Source organism: Rhopilema esculentum, unplaced genomic scaffold (genome assembly GCF_057945365.1).
Source record: "Rhopilema esculentum isolate cy_ngs unplaced genomic scaffold, ASM5794536v1 HiC_scaffold_31, whole genome shotgun sequence".
In the NCBI taxonomy this organism is placed as follows: Eukaryota; Metazoa; Cnidaria; class Scyphozoa; order Rhizostomeae; family Rhizostomatidae; genus Rhopilema; species Rhopilema esculentum.
Window position 1 is genome coordinate 127,291 of NW_028300842.1, and position 22,420 is coordinate 149,710.

Genomic DNA, 22,420 nt, shown 5'->3' on the forward strand with positions numbered 1-22,420 from the left:
TCTGTAATGATTTGATGGCTATACTCTACTTCTCTCCGTTCAGCTCTTACTACAGCGGGCATTTGTGGCCCACGATACCAGAGAGGAATTAAGCATCCTGATTCATCTATTTGCCAGCCACTTTCACATGGGTTGATTTTGTCGATAACAGGAGAGCTAAACGCTTTCAGATAATATGCAGCCATATTTGCTCTTTTGATAAGATGCCTTATGCTTTCCGGATCTGGTATAACACTCTGCTTGTCTTTACTCGTAACTTGTCATACTGCTTCATTCTTGCTGTAACGAGGTCGTCATTCGGCTTTCCATTATAGATCGTTTCGTGAATAAATTTGATGACACTATCAGCCCCTTCTTCGTCCAAACTTTTTGCACTGCCCAATGGCTCAAGGAGGTGTAGAGACTTGTTTTTTCTTGCTTTTTCAAATATTGATGCTTTTGAAGTACGATAAAAGTAGCTGGTGGTGTCACAGCCTGTCAAAGAATGAAAAGCTGGTAGCTGTAGACATACTGATACGCCGAGATACTGGACAATTTTACCAATATTAACATACTTATTATGGTCAATTTGCATACACCACATGGCTTCTTGTCCCTTTAATGCGAATGCATATATCATCAGAATAACGTCCGTATCCTTGGCTTCAAGAACAACAGGACCCTCAGAATTAAAAGCGTGCATTACTACCCGAGTATCTGCCTCCTCGTGATTGCATTCGACTTTGATATCGATGTCATTTGAGGTTATTTTTACTGTTCTTTTTCTATGGTTTATTGTAAGAGGAATCTCGAGAAGACGTCTGGCTTCTGGTTGCTCGGCAAAGTCATTAAAACGTTTTATCAACTCGTCTTTGTTTTGTTTGTTGTGCATAAAGCTCTGAAATTCCTTATGTCCCAACATTTTTTGATCATTTGAACCAAGATGAACTCTGGGACTGCTACCTCTTTCGAGACGTGATGTTTCTTTGGTGGAGTATTCCTGATCGTCGATGTAGTTGTCGAATACCACCACAATTTCTTTTGCGTGCCAAGCTGTCGGAGGAGTAAAAGCTCTCAGCTGATCAGACATGTATTGCCCCCATGTTTCAGCAGGACTTGACGCTCTTATTATAGCCATCCCATCGCTTGCTTGCTATCCAGATTTGCATAGCAGATTTATTACCTCTTTACTACCAGTGACTCTATGGATAACCATTCCTGATGCAAGTGCGGATGGTGATGGATTCCCAGTCAAAAGCTGTTGCCAATATCCTGAAATAGACCAAACTTTATTTGCTTGCAGAGGAGGAATGTCGGCAAAGCCATGATCATTTTTTTTACAGGAAGGATTGAGGGACATCGCAATTACATTGTAAATTTCTTTCATTGGCTCATATTCGTCTAATTGATCAACCAAGTTCTCAAATGAAACATGGGAAGTGCGCTGGTCATCATCACAGCTCTTTTTGCGTTCTATTTTACGGTGAATCATTTTCGCAAATGCTTTAGTTATGTCATCATCTTTTAGACCGTCACCGCAGATAGTTGCTAAAGAGTAATCAAGAGGATTCACATCAGTAGAATGAAGAATATTACCAGCTCCATGAATTCCCAAAGCTCTCTTGAATCCTACTTTATCCTTACATTTATCTGATATTAAATCTTTAATTTGGCTTGTGAAGGTTTTGCGGCAATTGACTGGAACCCCATGATAAACATATAAGCTTTGCATATCCTCCAATAAATCACTAAGAAAGTAACAGGATTTCCCAATAATGACTTTCTTCTCGATTATTTCAAGAAACTCTTTCTCTGCGCATTGACCATTTATGGTATCTAATGGAACATTCGACTGAGGATTTGTAGGGCGAACTGTAAAAAGGGCATAACAGCTTTTGTGATACTCAAGTTCCCTGGCGAGGAGATCACCCGCTGCTTGGTGTATCCTTAATCTTTTTGCAGCACTGTGCAGTACAGGGTCATCTGAATTTTCGTTTGCGTCCATGACACCAAGCAACGTTGCTTCAGCTCTTGTTTCTTGCAACTTCAGCAAACTTTCTTCACAGCCTCGGTATTTTTTCCTCTTTCTGTTACAAACAAAGCATTTCCTCTCGTGGTCACTTGGTGATGGAAGCGGGACGACTTTACTTCGTGTTATTGGGATACTTGCTGCAGATGTGCTGGCAGATGTTTCCGTCATCTCATCAAAAGATTTTGACATAGATTCGTTCTCAGCTTCTTTTGATCCCCGAAGTATTTGCGACACTGTGTATGACATTTTAACACTGTTGAATCGTCGGAGTCAAGATGCCGCATCAATTTGTCGTATACATAAGGAAATTTGACTGCATATTGTCGTGGGTTTGTCACGTCTTTCCATTGTAATGCCTTTTCTTTGATTGAATCAAGCCTGGAAAGAAATCATTGATTTTCAAGATATTCGTGGTAAGTATGAAGAAGATTTTAAGGAAATGAATTAAATTATCAACAGTGGAATCCCGTTATAAAGAGCTCTGAAGGGAACATAAAAACTGTTCGTTACACAGAGAGTTCATTATACCGAGAAAATTATTTCATATATAGGACAGAATCCAAGGGACCCGACATTTAGTGCATTATACCAGGAAGTTCGCTAAATCCGAAGTTCGTTATATCGAGATTCCAGAGTAGAACAGAATAATCTTTGTATACACACCCTTTTTCTTTAATAATCTGTATTTTTTCAGACTTTTTTATTATTTCTTGGCATAAGCAGCATGTATTTGAATGAAATTCCGCCCGATTCTGAAGTGAGGAAAACGGTGTTGCTGAAGGCGAAGATATCTTCACATTATTTTTCTCAGTCATCCTACAAATCAAAACAAACTGTCAACTGTGTATTCATATTTCAACAAATGTTTTTCTCAGCATGGTTGTCTAACATAAGCTTAACCATTTATTTAGGACAGGGCATCAATTTCTGAATAAAGTAACAAAAGCTATGAAAATATAATCTAAGAAGCTTGTTTGCAAAGAGATTATTTGAGAATGTTATTACTTTGCCGTATTTTAAAAGTTAATGATAAGAAAAGATAAAAATTGCTCACCTTTTGCGCTGAACTCCATTGATCAAAAGAACGCAATCAGACTGTACAGAAGACACATGGAAACTATCCTCGTTTTTATGTCAAGCCTCGCAAAGCTCAAAGTCTTCTACGTACGGCCATAGGAGTAATGAAGTATTAATCCTTTGAATTTAATCAAATCCAGATCGTAGACATATACTTTAATTCTTCTAAAGATAATTTCATATAATTTTTTTATCTAAGAATGACGTCATATAGCCTCACCCTGCCCCACCCCCCAAAATATGCAATTTTGACATGCAATCATAGAAAGAGGACAACATTAGTTCAAAAGCCTTTCAATTTGGCTAATGTTAGCCACTTTAAAGGCATTTAGCCTTAGAAAAGTGCGAGTGACGTAATATGACCACGCCCTGTCACACCCACCACATAATCGAATGGTGACAAGCATATTCTGAAAGAGCATTAAATTTCACGTAGGAAAAACATTGCCACATATATTTTCGTTTTTAATATTCGAAAGATTCTGGCCATGCACCTGTCTAGTAACAGCTTGGAGTTAAGTTCTGCAACTTTTTTTTCTTTGCCTTGGCTATTCTCATGAATTGTAAAAAAAAGGCCTGTCTGAGAAAGTTTCTATGCAGTTATAATTTATTTTAATGCTTATATGATAATATTTTATCATTTCGCTTCTTGACCAAATCATTTTACTGTACGAATTATAATCACTAAAAGCGAAGTATATTCCTGACTATTTTAGTACTGCCAAAGAAACGAAAAATTGAGCCGCCTGTGAATAATGAGAGTTGTGCTGGTAAGACCATTTGATATTTATTTGCTTGTAATACAGGTATAAACTTTTCATATACCTTTTTCCTTAATAATCCAATCTACCTTTCCTTAATGATCATTTTTTCTTTATGAAAGTGCCACTGATTTTGCCTCCACATTTGACTTATATAGTTTTCCCAATCAAATCAGGAAAGTTATTTGATACACACTGGTGTATCAGAATGCAAGTGGGGACAGCCCCCCAGTGGTCATAAAGTTGTTATCCACTGCAGCAGCCCAAAGAATATGCACTTCCCCCAAAATAACTAAAATCAAACCATTTAATTTTTGTATTTATTTGATTTTCTTTGAATAGAACCGTTAATGAAGAGAACCAGGAGCCCACAGGAGATGAAGGAACAGCAATAAATGAAGGTACAACAGACACTTGGTGGTTAAATACTTCAAGAGAAAGAGCTCTTGTGCAACACATAATGAAAGAAGCCTCATAGATTCCATTGGTCTTAAGCTTACTGTTACTTTTTATTGAGCTCTATTCACAATGCCAACTTGCGTTAATTCACGTTATCCTTCAAATTTCTTACATTAGTTATACTTTTCTTTTAGATCAAGATCAGTCCAGTAATTCAGCTGCTGCTCTTGCGGTAGACAAAATACAAGTGTCAACAACTTCGTAGATTGTCCCATGAGTTGAAGCACATTAAGACCACTAAAAAAGACTCCATCAGCAAGGCAAACAGGATTCAAAGGGCACTTAAACTGCTAGATGGAATAGTTCCTCCTGATCTTTTAAGCTTTTTGAAGCAACAGCTCAAATTTTCCCATTTAAAGTCAAAAATGAGAAAGTATGATAATAATGCTAGAGCATGGGCTTTGACATTATATCACTTTAGTGGAAAGGCATATAGTATTTTATTCAAAATTTTTCACCTGTCATCCAAGAGAACAATGGGTAGGGTTGTGTCAAAGTTTGCATCAGATGCTGGTTTCCCAGAAAAGTCTTTGTATGTTGTGAAACAGCGGCTAGCTTTTTCACTTTCCCCTGGTGCAAAAGTTTGTTCACTTGATGGATGAAATATCCTTGAAAAATCATTTGTTTTATGATATCTCCAAGGATACTTTGATTGGTACAGAAGATTATGCAGACAATAATTATTCTGGTCTTCTTGCAAACTCTGTCTTGGTATTGATGGTCAGGGGTATACTGCATAACTGGAAGCAACCTGTTGCCTACTTCCTTGTTAATGAATCTTGTTCATCAGGCAGATTAAAGGGATTATCAATGAAGCACTTCTCAGAAGCCATGGGTTTAATAGCTCTTTCGATAATAAGTGACCAAGGTTCCAACTTTCTTTTTTTTGCAAAGGACCAAGGAGTTTCCACAAAAAGCCATATTTTGAAATGAGAGGGAAGAAATATTTTGTTATTTTTGATCCTCCACATCTTCTCAAGTGAGTACGGATTAACTTGCTGAAGTATAAGCTTGAATTTGGTCATAAAACAGCATCTCGGGATGACATTAAGTCCTTCTATCACAGAGAGCATAAGCTTGCAATCAGGATGGCTTCAAAGCTGATTGAGAAGCATATTGATCCCAATGGCCTTTTAAAAATGAGGGTGAAACTGGCAAGTCAAATCTTTAGCCATTCTGTTGCAGCTGGAATATATGCATATGCTAGCATGAATGTCTTGAACAGCAGTGCTATAGGCACAGCAGAATTTATTGAGAAAATGGATAAGATTTTCGACTCTGTTAACTCTTTAAGCTGTAGGGATCTCAAAGCCCAGCAGAGACCATTCACGGAGGATTCACCCCATTTTAAGATAATGGAAGAAGGAATTGATTTCTTTAAATCCATTCAGGTGATTGACAAAAACACCGGCAAAAACAAAACATAAAATTTGAAATGTCTGAATGGCTGGGTTATTACATTGCAATCCATTTTTGGTATGTGGAAAAAAGTTGTATCTTGATGGAGTAGCTTCGTTTCTTGTAACAAGCCAACATAACCAAGATCCGCTTGAAAACTTTTTTGGCTCTATCAGACAGAAAAGGTGGAAATTCTAATAACCCCACTCCTACTCAGTTCAAGCGTGCATATAGGAAGCTTTTCACAATAATCTTCTCCAAGTGACTAGTGGCAATTGTGAGGATTAAAGAGACCAGCCACTAAAAAAGGTTTCCAACCTCCAAGATATAGGCCCAGTCCCAACATCCTCCCAGCAGACAGCACCCCTGAAAATAATGTCTTCAGATTATGCTAGGGAAGACATACAGATGAAAATGGTAAAAGAAAATGCATTAGTGTATGGGTACCTCTTGAGAAAGACATTTGCCAAGCATAAATGCAATATCTGTGAGGCAGCCTTAGTAAATAGCCAGCAGTACGATGATGGTACAATATTTACCCATTTTAAGGCATATGATACTGGAAGCAATATGTTTGGCAGTTTGATTGTTCCATCAGATGAAATGCAACGCTTCACGAGAAAGCTGGAGGAACAATTTACAAGCTATTTTCGAAAATTGAACAAAACAACAGGCATTGGAGGGCAGTTATACTAAATTTTAGCAGAAGAGGTTCTGAACCAGCCTTGTGAAAAGTTCGACAAAAGATTTCTCTTTATGCTTTTTATAAGGTTGAGGATATATTATTGTCTCAAATTTGGTAACAGAGAACTTGCTTTGTCAAAAAGGAAAAATAGAAAATATTTAAAAATAGTTCATCTTTAAGTTAGCCACAGAGGTTTTTTCTCTCTGTAGATAAAGGAATGATAAGGATAGGAGGCTGCTCAATGAACACCGATTGATGAAATTCTTGCTGTAAAAAATTCGATACGAAGACACCAAGAGCAAACAACAATAAACACACGTAAATTAACTGTGGTTTATATCAAATTATTTTAATTTAGTTTTGAAATATGACAGGTTATATTGGAATATGGGAGGCAGAAAGAGGGTAGAGTGTTTTAAAGTTTACAAGACCAAGGGGGGACAAGGCTACTTTCGATCAACTTCTGAATATAAAAATGGTCAATATCAGATGTTTTTATTCTGAATAGTGTCAGATGAAAAGTACTTCAGAAAGCTACGCTTCTGTATGCTATGTTTCTGCATACAGACATGAATCACAGGCATTGCAGTTTCATTTGCTTTCAGATTAGGTGTTATAATTTGGTGTACTGTAATGTGATGCAATGTATGATACTTTGTCAGAAGTGGAGCCAAAAAGACCCCCAAAAGACCTTGAAACATTATTTTTAGAATCAGTACACCATAATTACCCTATTGCACTAAATTTGGAAAACTTTCTTTATTGGGAGGAATATTCTCAAGCCGCTTCTGTCCATTTTGTGTGAAAACGAAATTTAAACATGAAATTGAGGTCAAACGCCCCATTATACGTACTTATTATATCAAATTTTGGAATCAGCATCCTAAAATCATCTAGATCCAATGAATATTAGATACTTCAACGAAGGGTGGACCCTTAAAAAGCAACTTGCTCTATTTTGATTGAAAACGAGACTTTGGCATGAAATAGAAGCTGGAGGCCCCCCAACTTGCCCGTATAACATCGATTTTCAGAATCAGCACCCCAAAGTTACTCAAACCCACCTAATTAGAATTAATTCCCTGAGGGGGGACCCTACCCCCATGTAATGTATCTAGCCTGTAATCAATCTATATGTCATCATCTCTGTATCATGTTTGTAATGTACTGCTGTCACTATGCTTTGTACTCTGTTGCTGTTGATTGATTGTAACCAGATTCGTGTATTATAAGTAATTGTAATTTACAATGTAAGTTAGTCGTGATTCAGAATATGATGAATACAGGCATATAAACCAGTGTCCTTTATTAGCGTTAACGCTACATTTTGGTGACAGAAATGGCGACCAACATTATTCCGTAACGATTCAGCTCTGGCGATTTCCTTTCGTGGTTTCATCATTTTGAGTGCTGTGCTCAAGCCAACTCGTGGAATGAGGAAACCCGCTTGTGCAAACTGCCCGCTTTTCTACAAGGACCGGCTGCATCCTATTTCGAGTCACTGGACGCTGGTGATCGCACCACGTACCAAGATTTGGTCGACCGCCTGAAGAACTGTTTTGCCCCTGCAGTAAACCAGGAACAGTATTATCGAGAGTTTGAGGAACACCGTTTACGACCAACAGAGGACCCCACCCTTTACTTGTGGCGGCTTTAAGATGCCCTCCACCGGATTTATCTGAAGATGTCTTTGATGCCCTTTTGCGACGCCAGTTCTTCAAAGGCCTACCTAATGTTGTCCAGCTGAAGCTCTTGGATCCCATCCTACCCCAGGATTAGACGAAATGTTGGCGTTTTGGAAACGATTTCGATTGCTTCAAGTTTTGCCCTCTGGCAATCCTGCATGTGCTACTACCACCCACACCGTGCCTCCGCAGTTTCTTTGGGATGAGGCGCAATGCAAGTCACGCGATGACCTACAAATGTTGTTGAACCAAGTTGCTAAAGGCCAGAACCAATTGAGCGCAGCTATCGGTGAATCAAGGAGTAGCAGTCGGCCAGAAATTCGTTGTTTCGAGTGCCATGAAGTGGGCCACATGAGATGGCACTGTCCACGCCAAAGACGTTCTGGAAAGGGAAATCGACAATGCTCACTTTGTTCTGGATGGGGACACAATGAAAGTATCTGTGCAAACAACAAGGGCCTATTCACCCAGGAAGGTAACAGGCCTAGGCCTCGGACAATCAACAATTTGTTAATTCAGCTAGGCCTCATCATATAAATGGTAGTAAGGCGTCTTTAAACTTCCAGGGGTGCCACGTTAAGGGGCTGGACGACGAGCACCCCTCTGTTTTTGCTGTTGGTTCTGCTTCGGACTTACGTTTGAAACCCTTAGCTCCTCGCCAACCCCTGCTATTTTGTGAGCTTGAAGGTGTGCAGGTTCCAGTTTTAATTGATACTGGTTCCATGAAATCCCTGCTTAGTTCAAGTGTCTTACAGCGTATTTTTGCACGCTGTGCACACCAAAACAAAGCCCCTCCTCCACTTCGAAGCAAATCAAACAGTTGTGTTTCTATTACAGGACAGTCGCTAAATTCTTCAGGTTCAGCAGATATTTCTTTGTCTTTTCCAGGAAGCCAATTTTTGTATGTAGGAGAGTTCTTGGTATGTGATAATGTGCTTGCCCCTCTGCAATGTGTACTTGGTTGGGATTGTTTGACCTTTTATTCTTTGCAGTTGACTGTAGTAGGGGACTCCTATTGCCTTGTTGGGCCCCATGGCAGCACACCTTTGACCCCTTTGTCTCTTCCTGTCCAACCTCCACCCCCAGGTCTTTCTGCCCCTGTCAATTCATCTTGTAAGAAAGATATACCTGTTTTTGTCCAATCATCAGACTATGGGCCTGTATTTGTGACCTCAAGCACTGATATATCCATCCCAGGTAGAACAGAAAGTGTTATACAAGCTCAAATCCCCAAGAGTTGTAAAGAACAAATAGGTATGGTATGTAGCCTCAGTGAAGATTCTGAATTATCTTATATTACTGCATACAGTATTAGTCAAGCCTCTGAGCGGATGATACCAGTGAGAATTCTCAATCCGTCCAAATCTTCTGTTGAACTTCATGCAGGACAAAAAATAGCTAGGTTTTGGCCAGTTATACCCTTAGCCTCATCTAGTCCACCTATACACAACATGTGTGCTAGTGTTCAAAACAATAAGTTTGATTCAGTTACCTTGTCTGAGTTACATGCAGCTATTAGTCCCAATCTTCGTAAGTTTCTTGAGACATTGCTTTCTTTTCCAGATGTTTTCAATGATGGTTTAGGCCATACCTCGGTAGACACTTTGCCAATAAAGCAGCATCCACGACGGTTGCCTTATCATTATAGAGGAGAAATTCATAAACAGGTTAATGAAATGTTAGAAAAAGGGGTTATACAACCAAGCATTAGCCCTTGGGCGTCTCCGGTTGTCCTTGTTAAAAAGAAGGATGGGTCTTATAGATGTTGTGTTGACCCCAAGCAACCTAAACCTTGTTACCAAGCAAGATGCTCGCCCCTTGCCTAGAGTAGATGCTCACCCCTTGCCTAGAGTAGATGACCTTCTTGATTCTCTAAATAACAAAAAGCTCTTTAGTGCTCTTGATCTCCGCAGCGGTTACTGGCATGTAAGTATGACCCCAGAAGATAGAGAAAAAACAGCTTTTATTACCCCTGGTGGCCTATTTGAATTCCTTTGTATGCCATATGGATTATCAACAGCTCCAGCAACATTTTCTAGGGCCGTTAGCATTATATTATCAGGTTTAACCTATGATATATGCCTTTGTTATTTTGATGACGTAATCATTTTTTCTGATACCATTTAACAACACTGTGAGCATTTAACATCTGTTTTGCAACGCTTTTGTGAAAATGGGCTACGTGTCGAGGCTTCTAAATGCTCTTTGGTACCGATCAGGTCATTTATTTAGGTCACTGTGTCTCAAGTAAAGGGGTTCATACTGATCCATCTAAAGTTAAGGCTGTGCAGGATTTACCCCCACCAACTGACCTGGACAAGCTTAGATCATTCTTAGGACTAGCAGGGTATTATAGGCGTTTCATCCCTCAATTTGCAACCATGGCAGCTCCTTTGACTGAACTTACCAAGAAAGGTATTCCGTTTAAGTGGACAGAACAGCACTAGACTGCTTTTGAAACACTAAGAGCACTCTTATGTTCTGCTCCCATCTTGGCGAACCCTCAGTTTGATCGACCTTTTATTTTGCAAACTGATGCATCCAATGTTGGCCTTGGTGCTGTATTATCTTATGCCAGTCAGACCCTGTCTCCTCGGGAGCAAAATTATTCCACCATGGAAAAGGAAGCCCTGGCTATTGTCTTTGCCACTCAACACCTTCGTCTTTATCTTGTAGGCCATGCATTCCAGATTATCACTGACAATCAGGCCCTTAAATGGTTGCATTCTGTAGAACTTAAGGGTTGTATCGCCAGGTGGCTCATGGATCTCCAAGAATTTGATTTTACAATAAGCCACAGACCTAGTAGCTCCAACCAAAATGCAGATGCTCTCTCTCGTTTAAATCTTTACCAAAATAGTCAAACCAACCCTGCTGTAAGTTGTTTAGTGAATTTATTACCAGATGCAAATCTGCATCAAGCTCAGCGTGCTGACCCCCTTATATTGAAGCTTACTGAAATTAAGGAACAAGGTTTTCCAAAACACCCTTTATTTGTGTGGAAAAGGAACCCCAATCTTTCATCTTTTTGGAGTTGCTGGGATCAACTGTATGTCAGTAATGGGCTGCTGGTAAGGGCCTTGGTATCTATGCATGGGTTTTCTAGGGAACGTGTGGTCATACCTGATAGTTCAATCCCTAATATTCTCCAAAGTCTTCATTGTGGCCCATATGGGCATTAGGCGCACTATAATGCGGTGTAAGGAACGATTTTTCTGGCCTAAAATGATTGATTCTATTACCAACTTTGTTCAAAATTGTCCAGCTTGTAGCCAAGGAAAACATGAATCCAAACAGACACGAGCTCTTTTGCAACCCATTCAAGTCAGTGAGCCAGTTCTTTTTTGGGCAATAGATTATATGGGACCTATCTCTGAAACAAACAGCTAAGGGTAACAAACAGATTTTTGTCATGATGGACCACTTCACCAAATGGTGTGAGGCATTCCCAACAAAGGATAAAAAAGCTGCCACTGTAGCCAATACACTTGTCTCTCGCGTTTTCTCCAGGTTTGGTCCACCGACGGTCATCCACTCAGACCAAGGACGAAATTTTGACAGTACATTAATGCATGAAATTTATAACATCATGGGGGTTAAGAAGTCACAAACAACAGCCTATCATCCGCAGGGTGATGGGTTGGTTGAAAGGCAAAATCGCACCCTGCAGGACATACTTAGTAATTTTGTATCAGACCATAGTGGTGACTGGGACCAATGGTTAGACCAGGCCGTCTTTGCTTAAAACACAAGTATACATGAATCAACAGGTTTCTCTCCTTATGAGTTAGTTTTTGGGCACCCAGCACGCATGCCCATTGAAATTGAGTTAAGTGTACCTCTGCAGAATCCATCAAGCCAATCTGATTATAGTCAGTCATTACGCAAGGCTATTCAGAATGCCAATCACATAGCTCTGAAAAACTTAGAAAAAGTTAAATCTAGACAGAGTTTGCATTATAACAACAAGACCCTCAAAGAATGGCAACCTTTTGATATTGGACAAAGATTTGGTTATTGTGCCCCAAAAGCTGGAAGTTGGTAGGAAATGGGTTGGGCTATACCAAATCTGCACTCTACGTGGGGTTAGCTATAACATCAGGTCAAGCAATGGGGTTAACTACACCCATTCTCGGCCTGGTCTAGTATTTCCAGGCATAGGAATCATGAGGTGTGATTACAAAGAAAGGACCAGGATACTGCACTGTAAGCATCGCTGCTCATTGTCCTAAAAATTTTCTTTGGAAGCTAGGTAGCAATACTGTTTTCACTTTTCGATTTTAGGTTGATACTTTTACAAAATAAAAAGTTTGGTAAATGATCGGAGACTTTTGTTATTAAATTTCCACTTAATGTTTCATGTTCTATTGAATTTGAAAAAAATTCAATCAATGATGGTTTATTACTACCAATAAATCTAGTGGGCTGAAATATTTGTGGCTGGAAAAAGTTTGAAAACATAAAATTCATAAACTTTTCGGTATATTCATTTGAATAAATGTTTAAAAGATCAATATTGAAATCTCCAGTAATAAAGACTGTCTTCTTTTCCTTTCAAAGTTTACTAGAGATTATGTTTGTTAGATAATCTAGGAACTCAACATCATTTCTTTTTCTTGGATGACAACAAATAACAGCAATCGAGAGGTTTTTTATTGTTCTGAGATTTAATTTCGATCCAGTTTGCTTCTAATTTACTACTATTATCTAAGTGGGAAGTATACAAGTCTTCTCGAGTATTAAAAGATAGTTCGTCAGACACAAAGAAGCCGCAGCCCTTTTTCATACTTTTACCAGATTTCCTGTGTATTTTTGATACCCTTGTAACGCTAAATTTTCAGTATTTGATTCATTATTATTGGCTATCCGTGTTTCAGATAGAGCGATAATGTCAAGTTTCAAAGTTTTATTCAAAGAGCAAATATTTGTGTGTATCAGACTAAAGAAGGGTGAATGTTAAGAATTTAGTTTCTTATCTACCTTATGAAATTTGAAATTAGAGCATGCAAAATAGAATATTATATTAAAATTTGAAATTAGCATTTAAGTTTAAGTTTTGATCAATATCCTTATCTGTATTCGGATGAAAATGATTAAGATCAAGTTTATCTAGATTTAGTTCTGTAATAGTTTCTAAACATATGTAGTCTGTCAGTTCTTTTGTTACGTCATTACAAGGACATAGCTCATTAGAATTAAAGTTATTGGAAAGAATATCCTGAGCGTAAACAGAATTGAAAGGAAAAATACAGTTGCGACAGCTAAGACAAAGCCATTGTTGTGCGTCAGCACCTGGATTTGAAATATCTTGTTCTGTTAAACCAGAGCATTTCCTGATGTGAATATTGCGTTGACAATGATAACAAGAAACCGCTTTTTCAATATTATTTACACGTTTATCGCAAACAGAGCAGGATTTGTTAAAGTCAATAATGAAATGGTGTTGGTTCTTGTCTACCGAAATCGCTCTTAAGAATGGAACATTTTCATTTCTCGAAAAGATTACGCATCTGCAACACAGTCTTTACAAAACCATGTCAAAGAGGTGTCATTTCCTAGTTATTTAAACCTTTGAATCGATCATTTGCTACAGCCCACCCAACGTGATACCAATTGCAACATGCGTCACAATATATTGAATTCTGACTCTCCAGAACCAATAATTTGCAATTCGGGCATGAATATGAATAACTACTCATTTAGATTATGGGGGTTAATTTTGAAAATCTGCTTGCCCTGCCCTGGTACTGGTAAAAATATTAATGTTAATAATTAAATAATAATAATGGTAGTAGTAAAGGACCTAAACTGAAACATCAAGACAAAAATGAAGTGTTAACATGAGTAAACTTTAAACAGTCAATCACCTGAGTTTCAAACAATATTTTTTCTAACGTCCAATTCATTTCTGATGGTAATGAATGCCGAATCCTTATTTTTTCTGGCAAAGATGCCAAATTCCTTGTCCACACGAATTCCCATCTGATTTCTTTTTTCTTATCTCTTGCCAGTTTAAAAAGAAACTTATTTTTTTGGTTAAAGACTTGTTCATGAATACTCTAACGTCAGCAGCTTTCAACTCAGATCTTTTCCTGAAATTTTTCTTGTCTCTTTTCTTTTTTGCAAGAAAACATCTCTCAATTTGCTATTTCCGAATTTGCAGATAATAGTAGCATTGTGCTTGGGTCCAACATGGCAGCAGGCTTGAATTTCTGTATCAGTGCATTTCACCACAAGCTTTTCACCCAGCTAAATCACCAAAGACTCTTTTTCTCGTTTTCTTACTTAAGAATTCCATTAATTTTGATACAGTCTCGTCGGCCATATTGTTCTAAGTCGTTGACTTTGTTATGGACTCTATTAATTTCTGCTTGTAGCTTTCCAACTTGTTTTTTGAGCACTTCATTTCCGGCCTCCAATTTTGTGTTTTTGTTGAGAATGGTATTGGTTATTTTTCTTTGGTTTTTATACTGGGTATTGATGAACTCTATTGACTTTTCGAAAACCATCAATCGCTTTTCCAATTTTTCAAAATCCTCTGTGTGTTGCGATGTCTGTGATTGAACTCCTCTTAGTATCAAAAGTATTCCGTCTATTTTCTCGTTGGTAGTAGCAGATTCCATACTTGACTCGTTTTGAGCTTGATTTACTTGTAAATAATTGAAAACATAGCAATAGCAGTAAATAAAGATAGCTAACATATTATACAACTTATTTAGAATATACAATTTCGATGAGTTTCTCACATTTTTACGAGCGTTGAAAAACACGTCCGAATGCCAGCAAAAAATGTGCAGAAGTACCCCTTTATTCCCCCCCTTGCCAGGGTTATGGTGAAGCAATGAGATGCCAGGAATGGAAAAGAAAGCAAAAGAAGACATGAAAATTAGAGAATATGTTATTGCCTGGAAGTTTTTGTGGGTATTGCAGTCTGCAGCTGACTATGCACAGGCTTTAGACAGAGGGGGCAGGGAATGGTACCCTTTGTTACCCGGTTATATTTCTCTTAGAATTAAAAAGCAAATTACAAAATTGACCCTTTTGGGATCATAGGTAAAATCCGTAAAATATGTCCTATTTAAAAAAATCATAACTTTTTCCGTAGTTGTTTCATAAAACTTAGGTCTAATGAAATCGAAGCTGAAAGGAAAACACATTCAAATAACACATAATTTCCTTGTTTCCCTACCAAAACGATTTTTCTCAAGTTCTAAAAGGAAAAATTATGTAAACATTTTTTAAAATTCGATCTTCAAAATGTGAAGAAAAATATCATATATCTGATATCTGATATTTCTGAGAGGGTTACCTCAGCTCTTTAGCCTCGTTTTGATCCCCAAAGCACAAGGAACTGTTAGGCAGAATTTCAATATTGTCAGTTTCAAAATGGCATGGGAAAGTGAAAATGAAGATGTTGAGTTCTTGGTGGATGAAAATGATTTTGATGATATAGCAAGCGAGGATTATAGTAAATTGAAGGTCGATGAATTGAAGTTGTTGTGCAAGATGCGTGGACTTGGCTGGTGAAATGGTGTGGAGGATGAAAGACCCCTAAGTTGTTGTTTGCAAAAAGGCACAGATAGGCACTGCTATAAAGATTGTCAGGCAATGTCCTCCAAGTATAACAGCATATCGTCAAAACATGGGAGGGGTTGATACCAATGATCAAATGCTTTCCTGTGATAATTCATCAAGGAAGTCATACAGGTGGTGGCTGCCAATTTTTCTGGAGCTTTTCAAGCAGGGCATTGTAAATGCATGGACTTTACAATCTGCACAGCCAAATTCAAGAAAACGTGGCCTAAAAAGCTTTCAAAATAGAACAGTTCTAAAAGCTTATTGGGAAGTTTTCTTCAACAAAAAGATCATTTCAGCAACAGCCAAATGCAACCCAAAGATATAATGGGTTAAAACATTATGTTGTGAAGGCAGAGAAAAAAGAAATTTGTAAAAATGATTGTGGCAGCAAAGTCCAGTACAAGTGCACTGAATGCGATGTTTTCCTTTGTATTGACTGTTTTTTAGGTTAACATTCACCAAAATAAGACTGAAAAAATGCACAATTGTTTTTGTTTTCTGTATTTATTTTATATAGTCATTAATGAGTTGGTACTGTTAAATGCATATGGTTTTTTAATGCAGCCCTCTTATTTCTTGGCTTTTTCACTGAAAACATCTGAAATAGACAAATATGTCACAAAACTCACTTTGTTATTCTAAAATTTTGAAGTATGATATTAAACATATGTGGAAGACAAATTTCTTGCAAAGTTTTATTGGATGTAGTGAAAAATATTGGCCATATTATAAGGAAGAGAATGCTCACCTTCTCAAACAGTTGAATCCTAGCTTTCTTCAAAATGCCTACGTTGCGATTCGATTCGCATTTTACATCCCAACACTTCGTTAGACGCAAACCTAAGTAACGTTGATTTGGGTCTTATTATATCCCGCTTCTATTTGCTTTCTCTATAGCTTGTTATGATTTCCCTTGTACCACAGAATTCTTTGCCCGCACTTTCTTTGGTCAAAAACCTTGGGTTGAAAACGAGTTTAGGCTAGGACAAACATCTTGGAACCGCCTTGTCTGGGCTTCAAAAACAACAAAGGAACCATCCCAGTGTCCCTTCCGCCTCTCTCTATTCTGTGTGTAAGGTTTTATTAGAAATGATTCAAAGGGGAAGGCAGAATCTCCTAGTATAAGAGGAGGAATTTGAACAGCATCTATTTCTTGACAGACCTCTTTTAATTTTTATCCACAAAGAGGTCAATTGTAAAATGATCAAGTCATGTGAGTTCCCAGGGAATCCACAACTTCCCCAGTTAAAGCGATATTTAGCATCCACTAATGTCATTAAGAAAATTTAATAGAAGTTCTTGAAATTATGATATTCTGATGACCAGGTAGGCATTTAATGGGGATGTGGCATCAATCAACAGCTGCCCAACTACAGGGAAACTGGCAACGCTCTTCCATATCTAACATCTTGCTCTGAAATTCATTGGCATATTATTAGATACAAACTGCTATCAAAGAAAATAAAAAATTGCTTGGGTGACCTCGTCAAACATTTTTGTCACTGTAAGGCCTACCATTTTCACTATGCTATAAAGATAGTCCCCTCTATCGAGGCAAGATAGACAGATAGCTAAACGAAGTTCGGGAGAAATGGGTTCTCCAGTAAGCATTTGCCTCTGAAGTTGCAGCCTTATCCTTGCCAGTATTAATTCAAATGTCGATCTTGATGCTCGTAGGGTTTGCTTGAACCGTTTATTGTCGTAGGTAAACCAGAGTTTGTCCCACCAACCTGTATTTCTTGGCAACCTTCTGCATGACCTAATCCGCTTTTTTGACCGCTTGCTATTTACAAATAAACACATAGCGGCTAGTAGCCTCTGTTGTACAATGATAGCCATTCCTTGAATCAAAAATTTCCAACGCTTAAGACAATTACGATGCTTTGAAATCATATTCTTCAAAAGCAATATTTTTTCTCTGCAAGTTAAAGCCATCTTGAAAAATTATGGTCATCTATGGCCTGTTTGGATACCAAAGCAACTGGTTACAATGGTTGGACGTTTAACTTGACGTCAAGCCAGAGACGAGCTAATGTCAAACTTATCTAATTAGGTTTGGCACATGAGAAGCACAATGTATAACCTGGGCCTTAAGTACAGCTGCTTACAGAAAAGAAACAAATTGTCATTGACTGCCATATTAACCACCCTTGGAGAAGAATTTTTCAAAGAAAATTATTAAAGGTAAAGAACTGTCTTGATATAGCTAGTGTTTAACAATAAATAGTTAAACAAACAACAATTAATTTATTAATTGAAAAATAATCAATGAAAATGGGAGGTAAGGGAATCTTTTTGCCATAGCCTAGCAAGGCAGGCGAACGCTCCCCAAATGCAAAAAAACATCTTTGAAAAGGGATTTTCTCCGGCATTAACTTCTGCCACCCTATTCTTTGACTACACTTCTGCATAACAGCTGGCTAATATCTATATGAAAAAGAAATGTTCTTATGTATAGGTAGAAGAAATGTATAGGTAAAGTAAGAACACAGTAGGTCATTATTTGGTTGAGAATACCAAAGCTTTTCAAGAAAAAGCCATGGTTGAAGAAGATTGTTTTAATGGATAAGGGGATTTTGCTCCAGGATGTAACACCTGCAATTTCTTCTGCTCCACATAACTCTGCCCTGCATTCAAAACCCATATCAGTAATTCTACTGATGCTTATTTAGCTATGTTTCCCCCCAAAAACATAAAGCTTACACAACTCATCTTTTCTAGATATTGTGAAGCAAATCTAAAGAGAAAGTCAAGTTCTCAAAGTTATGGAGAAAATGTTCCAAGCTTCTTAAGAAATCGTCCAAAGGATATGGTAAAACATTGTCTTAAACAAATTTCCCGAGCAAATGGTATTGACATTCCAATGTTATTATGACAGATTGTGGCAGGTTTATTGTTCCCAGTGAGAGTTCGAAGAAAGGTACGAAGTTTTCTTTGGCGATGAGACATCACTGCCTTCTTCTTTTGGCAATCCCATCGAGGACGCCATCGGACACACGTTGCACTGATGGTTAATTTTTCGACTCATTTTCCTACGAATATTTCATCAAAATAAGTATGAGTGAGTTAAATGCCGCTGCAATAAAGAAACTAAAGGTTGGTAAATTAAAAGCCGACCTCTCCAAGCGAAATCTATCGATATTGGGAAAGAAAAATGAACTTGCTATGAGGCTCCTGAAGGTGATCGACCATGGCCTACTGAAACCGAAGTCTGATGAGGACAGATATGCAGCGAAGGCAGTGATGTCAGATTCAATAGACACTCAGTTGGATGCAGAAGGCGAGCAAAATGATGCCATATATGGAGAACAGAATTTCAAGGAGGCTTGCTTCGATGATTCATTTTTCAAGTTTTATGATGGAGTCTCAACACCACCTCGAAGACCAATATTTTCAGCAGCCACCAACAGTCTGGGTAAATCACCACCACCTGAAAGATCCATGCCATCCCCACCCGCAGATATCTATATAAGCTTCGAGAGACTAGCGAAATCCGTTGTCGAGCTGCAAAGTCTGCTTCAAACTGAACGGGATACAGACCTTAATCTGCTAGAGGAAAATTTTTCCCTTAAATTGAAATTAGGCCAAAAATGTGCCACAGATTGCAAGGTAAACAACCCAGAAAAAACAACAGCAGTAAACAATAGGAACAATCAGATAGAAAGAAAAGAACAATCAGATAAGACAGAAAACAATAACAGCATCAAGTCAAAAAAATTACCAATTGTCTATGAAGATACTTCTGTTCAAACGATCGAAAAGGTGCACAAAAAGAAGAATAAAAAGAAGAGAAACAACAGAAGAAATTGAAAAGAGGAAAATACAACACCTAGTACCTCAGCAAGTCCCAAAGGTAAAGAAGGCAGCGCACTTGAGGCATCATCAAATCCCAAAAGTAAAGAATGCAATTGACCCCAGAAGCGATCAAATCCCAAAAGTTCATCTGATGACACCTGTTTATCCACCGAACAAACAAATCTTGTCAATTCTCATTCGAAACGGGCTCATTCAAACAACGAAATTGTAAATACACCATTTGGTTCCACCAGTGTTAATGAGAGTCTGAGAGATGTAGTAGATCAAGGTAGCTAACCCCTCTCACGCAAAACTTTTTATTTCTTTGTTGTATTTCAATAAAAATTGGTACACATACAGAATTAGAGTTAAAAAAATCAAAAATTCAAGTTTTGTAATAAAATATGCAAATTAGCCAAAATGGCGGATAGAACAATAGCAAAACAGTAGTTGTGCTTGTGACAATGATTTTTCAACTTGAGTTGAGCTTTTTAGTTTATATTTGTAAAATGTGTTGGAAAAGGGTATTTTTGGTGATTAAGAGAATATCATTGAGATATCTTTTAAGGGTACTGAGAATTTTCATATTCAACATGGTCAACGTTAAACACAGCAGACTTTTGCCTACTTTTTAGCTTCTACCATTGCTCATAGGAAGGGTAGGGCTCTCAAACTGTCTTATTCACTAGGGCAATAGGTGTTAAACATAACCTGAAAATTTCTTCTGAATCTGCTAAAAAATGTTGAAAAATCATTGTCACAAAGGCAACCTGCATGACGTTTTTTACATTTTGAGAAAACGCTTGTTAAACATAAGTATTATGGAAATCGTAGTTCAATGTCCTCCACTTTCATACACATTTCCTTCCTTTTCTTTTTCATGGTCCCACAAATCCTTTTTGATTGCCCTCAGCTTTTTTCTTCTATTCTTTTCTTTATAAGAGGCCTTTCTTTCTGCAAAAGTTATCCTTTTTCTGTCACATGCTTGAATAGCCAAGTTGGTTTGTTTACCTGGACAGATATGAAGCCGTTGCAGAACTCTTGCAGTTGATGATGCACCATCATTAAAATGGGTAGCTGCACTTGCAGTGCACAGTTCAACAACTTTTCTACCTTGATAAATTTTTTTAGGGCACCTAGCCCAAATAAGTTTATTCAGAGACTCGTTTGGATTCTGTGTAAATGAATCAAGGCAACGAGTCAACAAAGATTTATCGCTCAAATCATCATAAATTGGCAGCACCACATCAACTATTGCTGAGGGTAGATATGACTTGTGCTTGTAACCTGTCTTTCCATCTGCCTTGTTCTTCTGCCAGGTACACCAAGATTGTTTTCCTACAGGACACAAGTTATGCTGCGGATGAGAATCTGAAGAAGCTAAATGATAAAGTCCTGCTTTTATGTCATTCATCATTCCCTGCAAGTTGTTTTTATTATGACGAATTGCTAATCCATAATAATTCTGCATTTTATTAATCATTTTTTCAGTCAATCTGCCCTTTCCACCAATACCCTTGCCATCTTTTAATTTTTTCTTTCCACAACTTGACTTTAACTTTCTTAACCTTGTTCCTAAGCGCTTTTGGACATGTCACATACTTTTTTTTTTGCTAATTTCAATATCAGCACCATATGGTTTTTCCTTTGAAATTGTAGAGAATGATGAAGAATCACCATCACCAATAAAAGTGGTGTATCTTATCCCATATTTCTCCATGCTTCTTTTAAATATATCCTGTAATCCTTCAACTTCCATGGATCCAGACGATCCTTTATGATTCATACTGCATCTGGATTCATGCCGGATCTGCCACTGCAAGTAAGCGAGTGAATCCTTGTTAAAATCATTTTTCTTTTCACAAGCTTTGCAGTATTTAGACTTTACTTCAAAGTCCAAAACTTTGCCAGATTCATTAGAAACTGCAGTAACAACACCATTTAAAGATGCATGTCCTGGCTTCTGCCATGTACCATCAAAACTAGCTGTAAAATCTATTGAGCCACTTTGTTCCTTAACTTTCTCAACAGCTTCTTTCATGCATGTTTCAGCCTCCTCAAGATAGGCAACATGAAGATTGTCAATCAAACTGTTGTAGTTTTTCCGTGTCATCGGTTTATGCATATTCATTATCATGGAATAAGTGTTCATAGCTTCTAAACCGCAGCCAATGTTTCTGAATGCCATGATCATTCTCACGTTTACTTCCATACTTCTTTTTGTCTTATCAGTCACTGAATTTGAGCTGACAAACTCTTTCTCCCAAGCACAACCTTGTGTATGTTTTCGAAAGATGAAGTAGCTTTCCTCTTTCTAGATGTTTTTCGCGTCCTGTTCCGTAAATTACCCATTTCGATACTATGAAAGTCAACTCACGGTTTTCTAGACGACACTGCTTCCCAACAAGAGTAAGGTGCTTCATGTATCACCACCAATTAACCTCTATCCCATTTTGGCCTCATATATGAAAAGTGCTTTTCTGGAAGCTGGGAGTTTGAAACTGGGGCAAATTCAACCTCAAATCAGGGAATAAAAACGGAAAATGCGTTGCTATGAACGTTGATAGGGAAAACCCGTACATTCTGCCTTAAGCAAAATGTAAAAAAAGCATACTTGCGAAATTCATTCAACACTGTAACTTCCCCATGCCAAAGGTAGTGTTTCGAGGTATTTTCAGGAATATTTTCAAAATTTCAATGAAAAAAAGAATTTTGGACATTTTGAGAGGGGTTAGCTACCTCAAGTTGTATCCAGTGAAAGGTAGTAAACAAACAAGTGTAGAAGCCTTTGTAGTTGAGCCTATCTCAGAAATTAGAAATGAGCATCCAGAGATTGTTAAGCATAAATTTCAACACCTTACTAAATTATGGTTCTAAGATGTTTCAGCTGAGCAAGAATCACTGACCATTGATGTTTTAATTGGAAATGATTTCATGTATGAGCTGCAAGGGGATACAGTTATACGAGGGG

General features: G+C 37.9%; 1 protein-coding gene across 1 annotated transcript; it reads right to left on the minus strand.

The window, feature by feature from the left end:
* Nucleotides 1-20,769: 20,769 nt before the first annotated feature.
* LOC148957362 (uncharacterized) lies at nt 20,770-22,349 on the minus strand. The gene has a single exon (XM_089115463.1). The coding sequence runs from the start codon at nt 21,659-21,661 to the stop codon at nt 21,044-21,046; it is 618 nt and encodes a 205-aa protein (XP_088971589.1). The 5' UTR covers nt 21,662-22,349; the 3' UTR covers nt 20,770-21,043.
* Nucleotides 22,350-22,420: the final 71 nt, after the last annotated feature.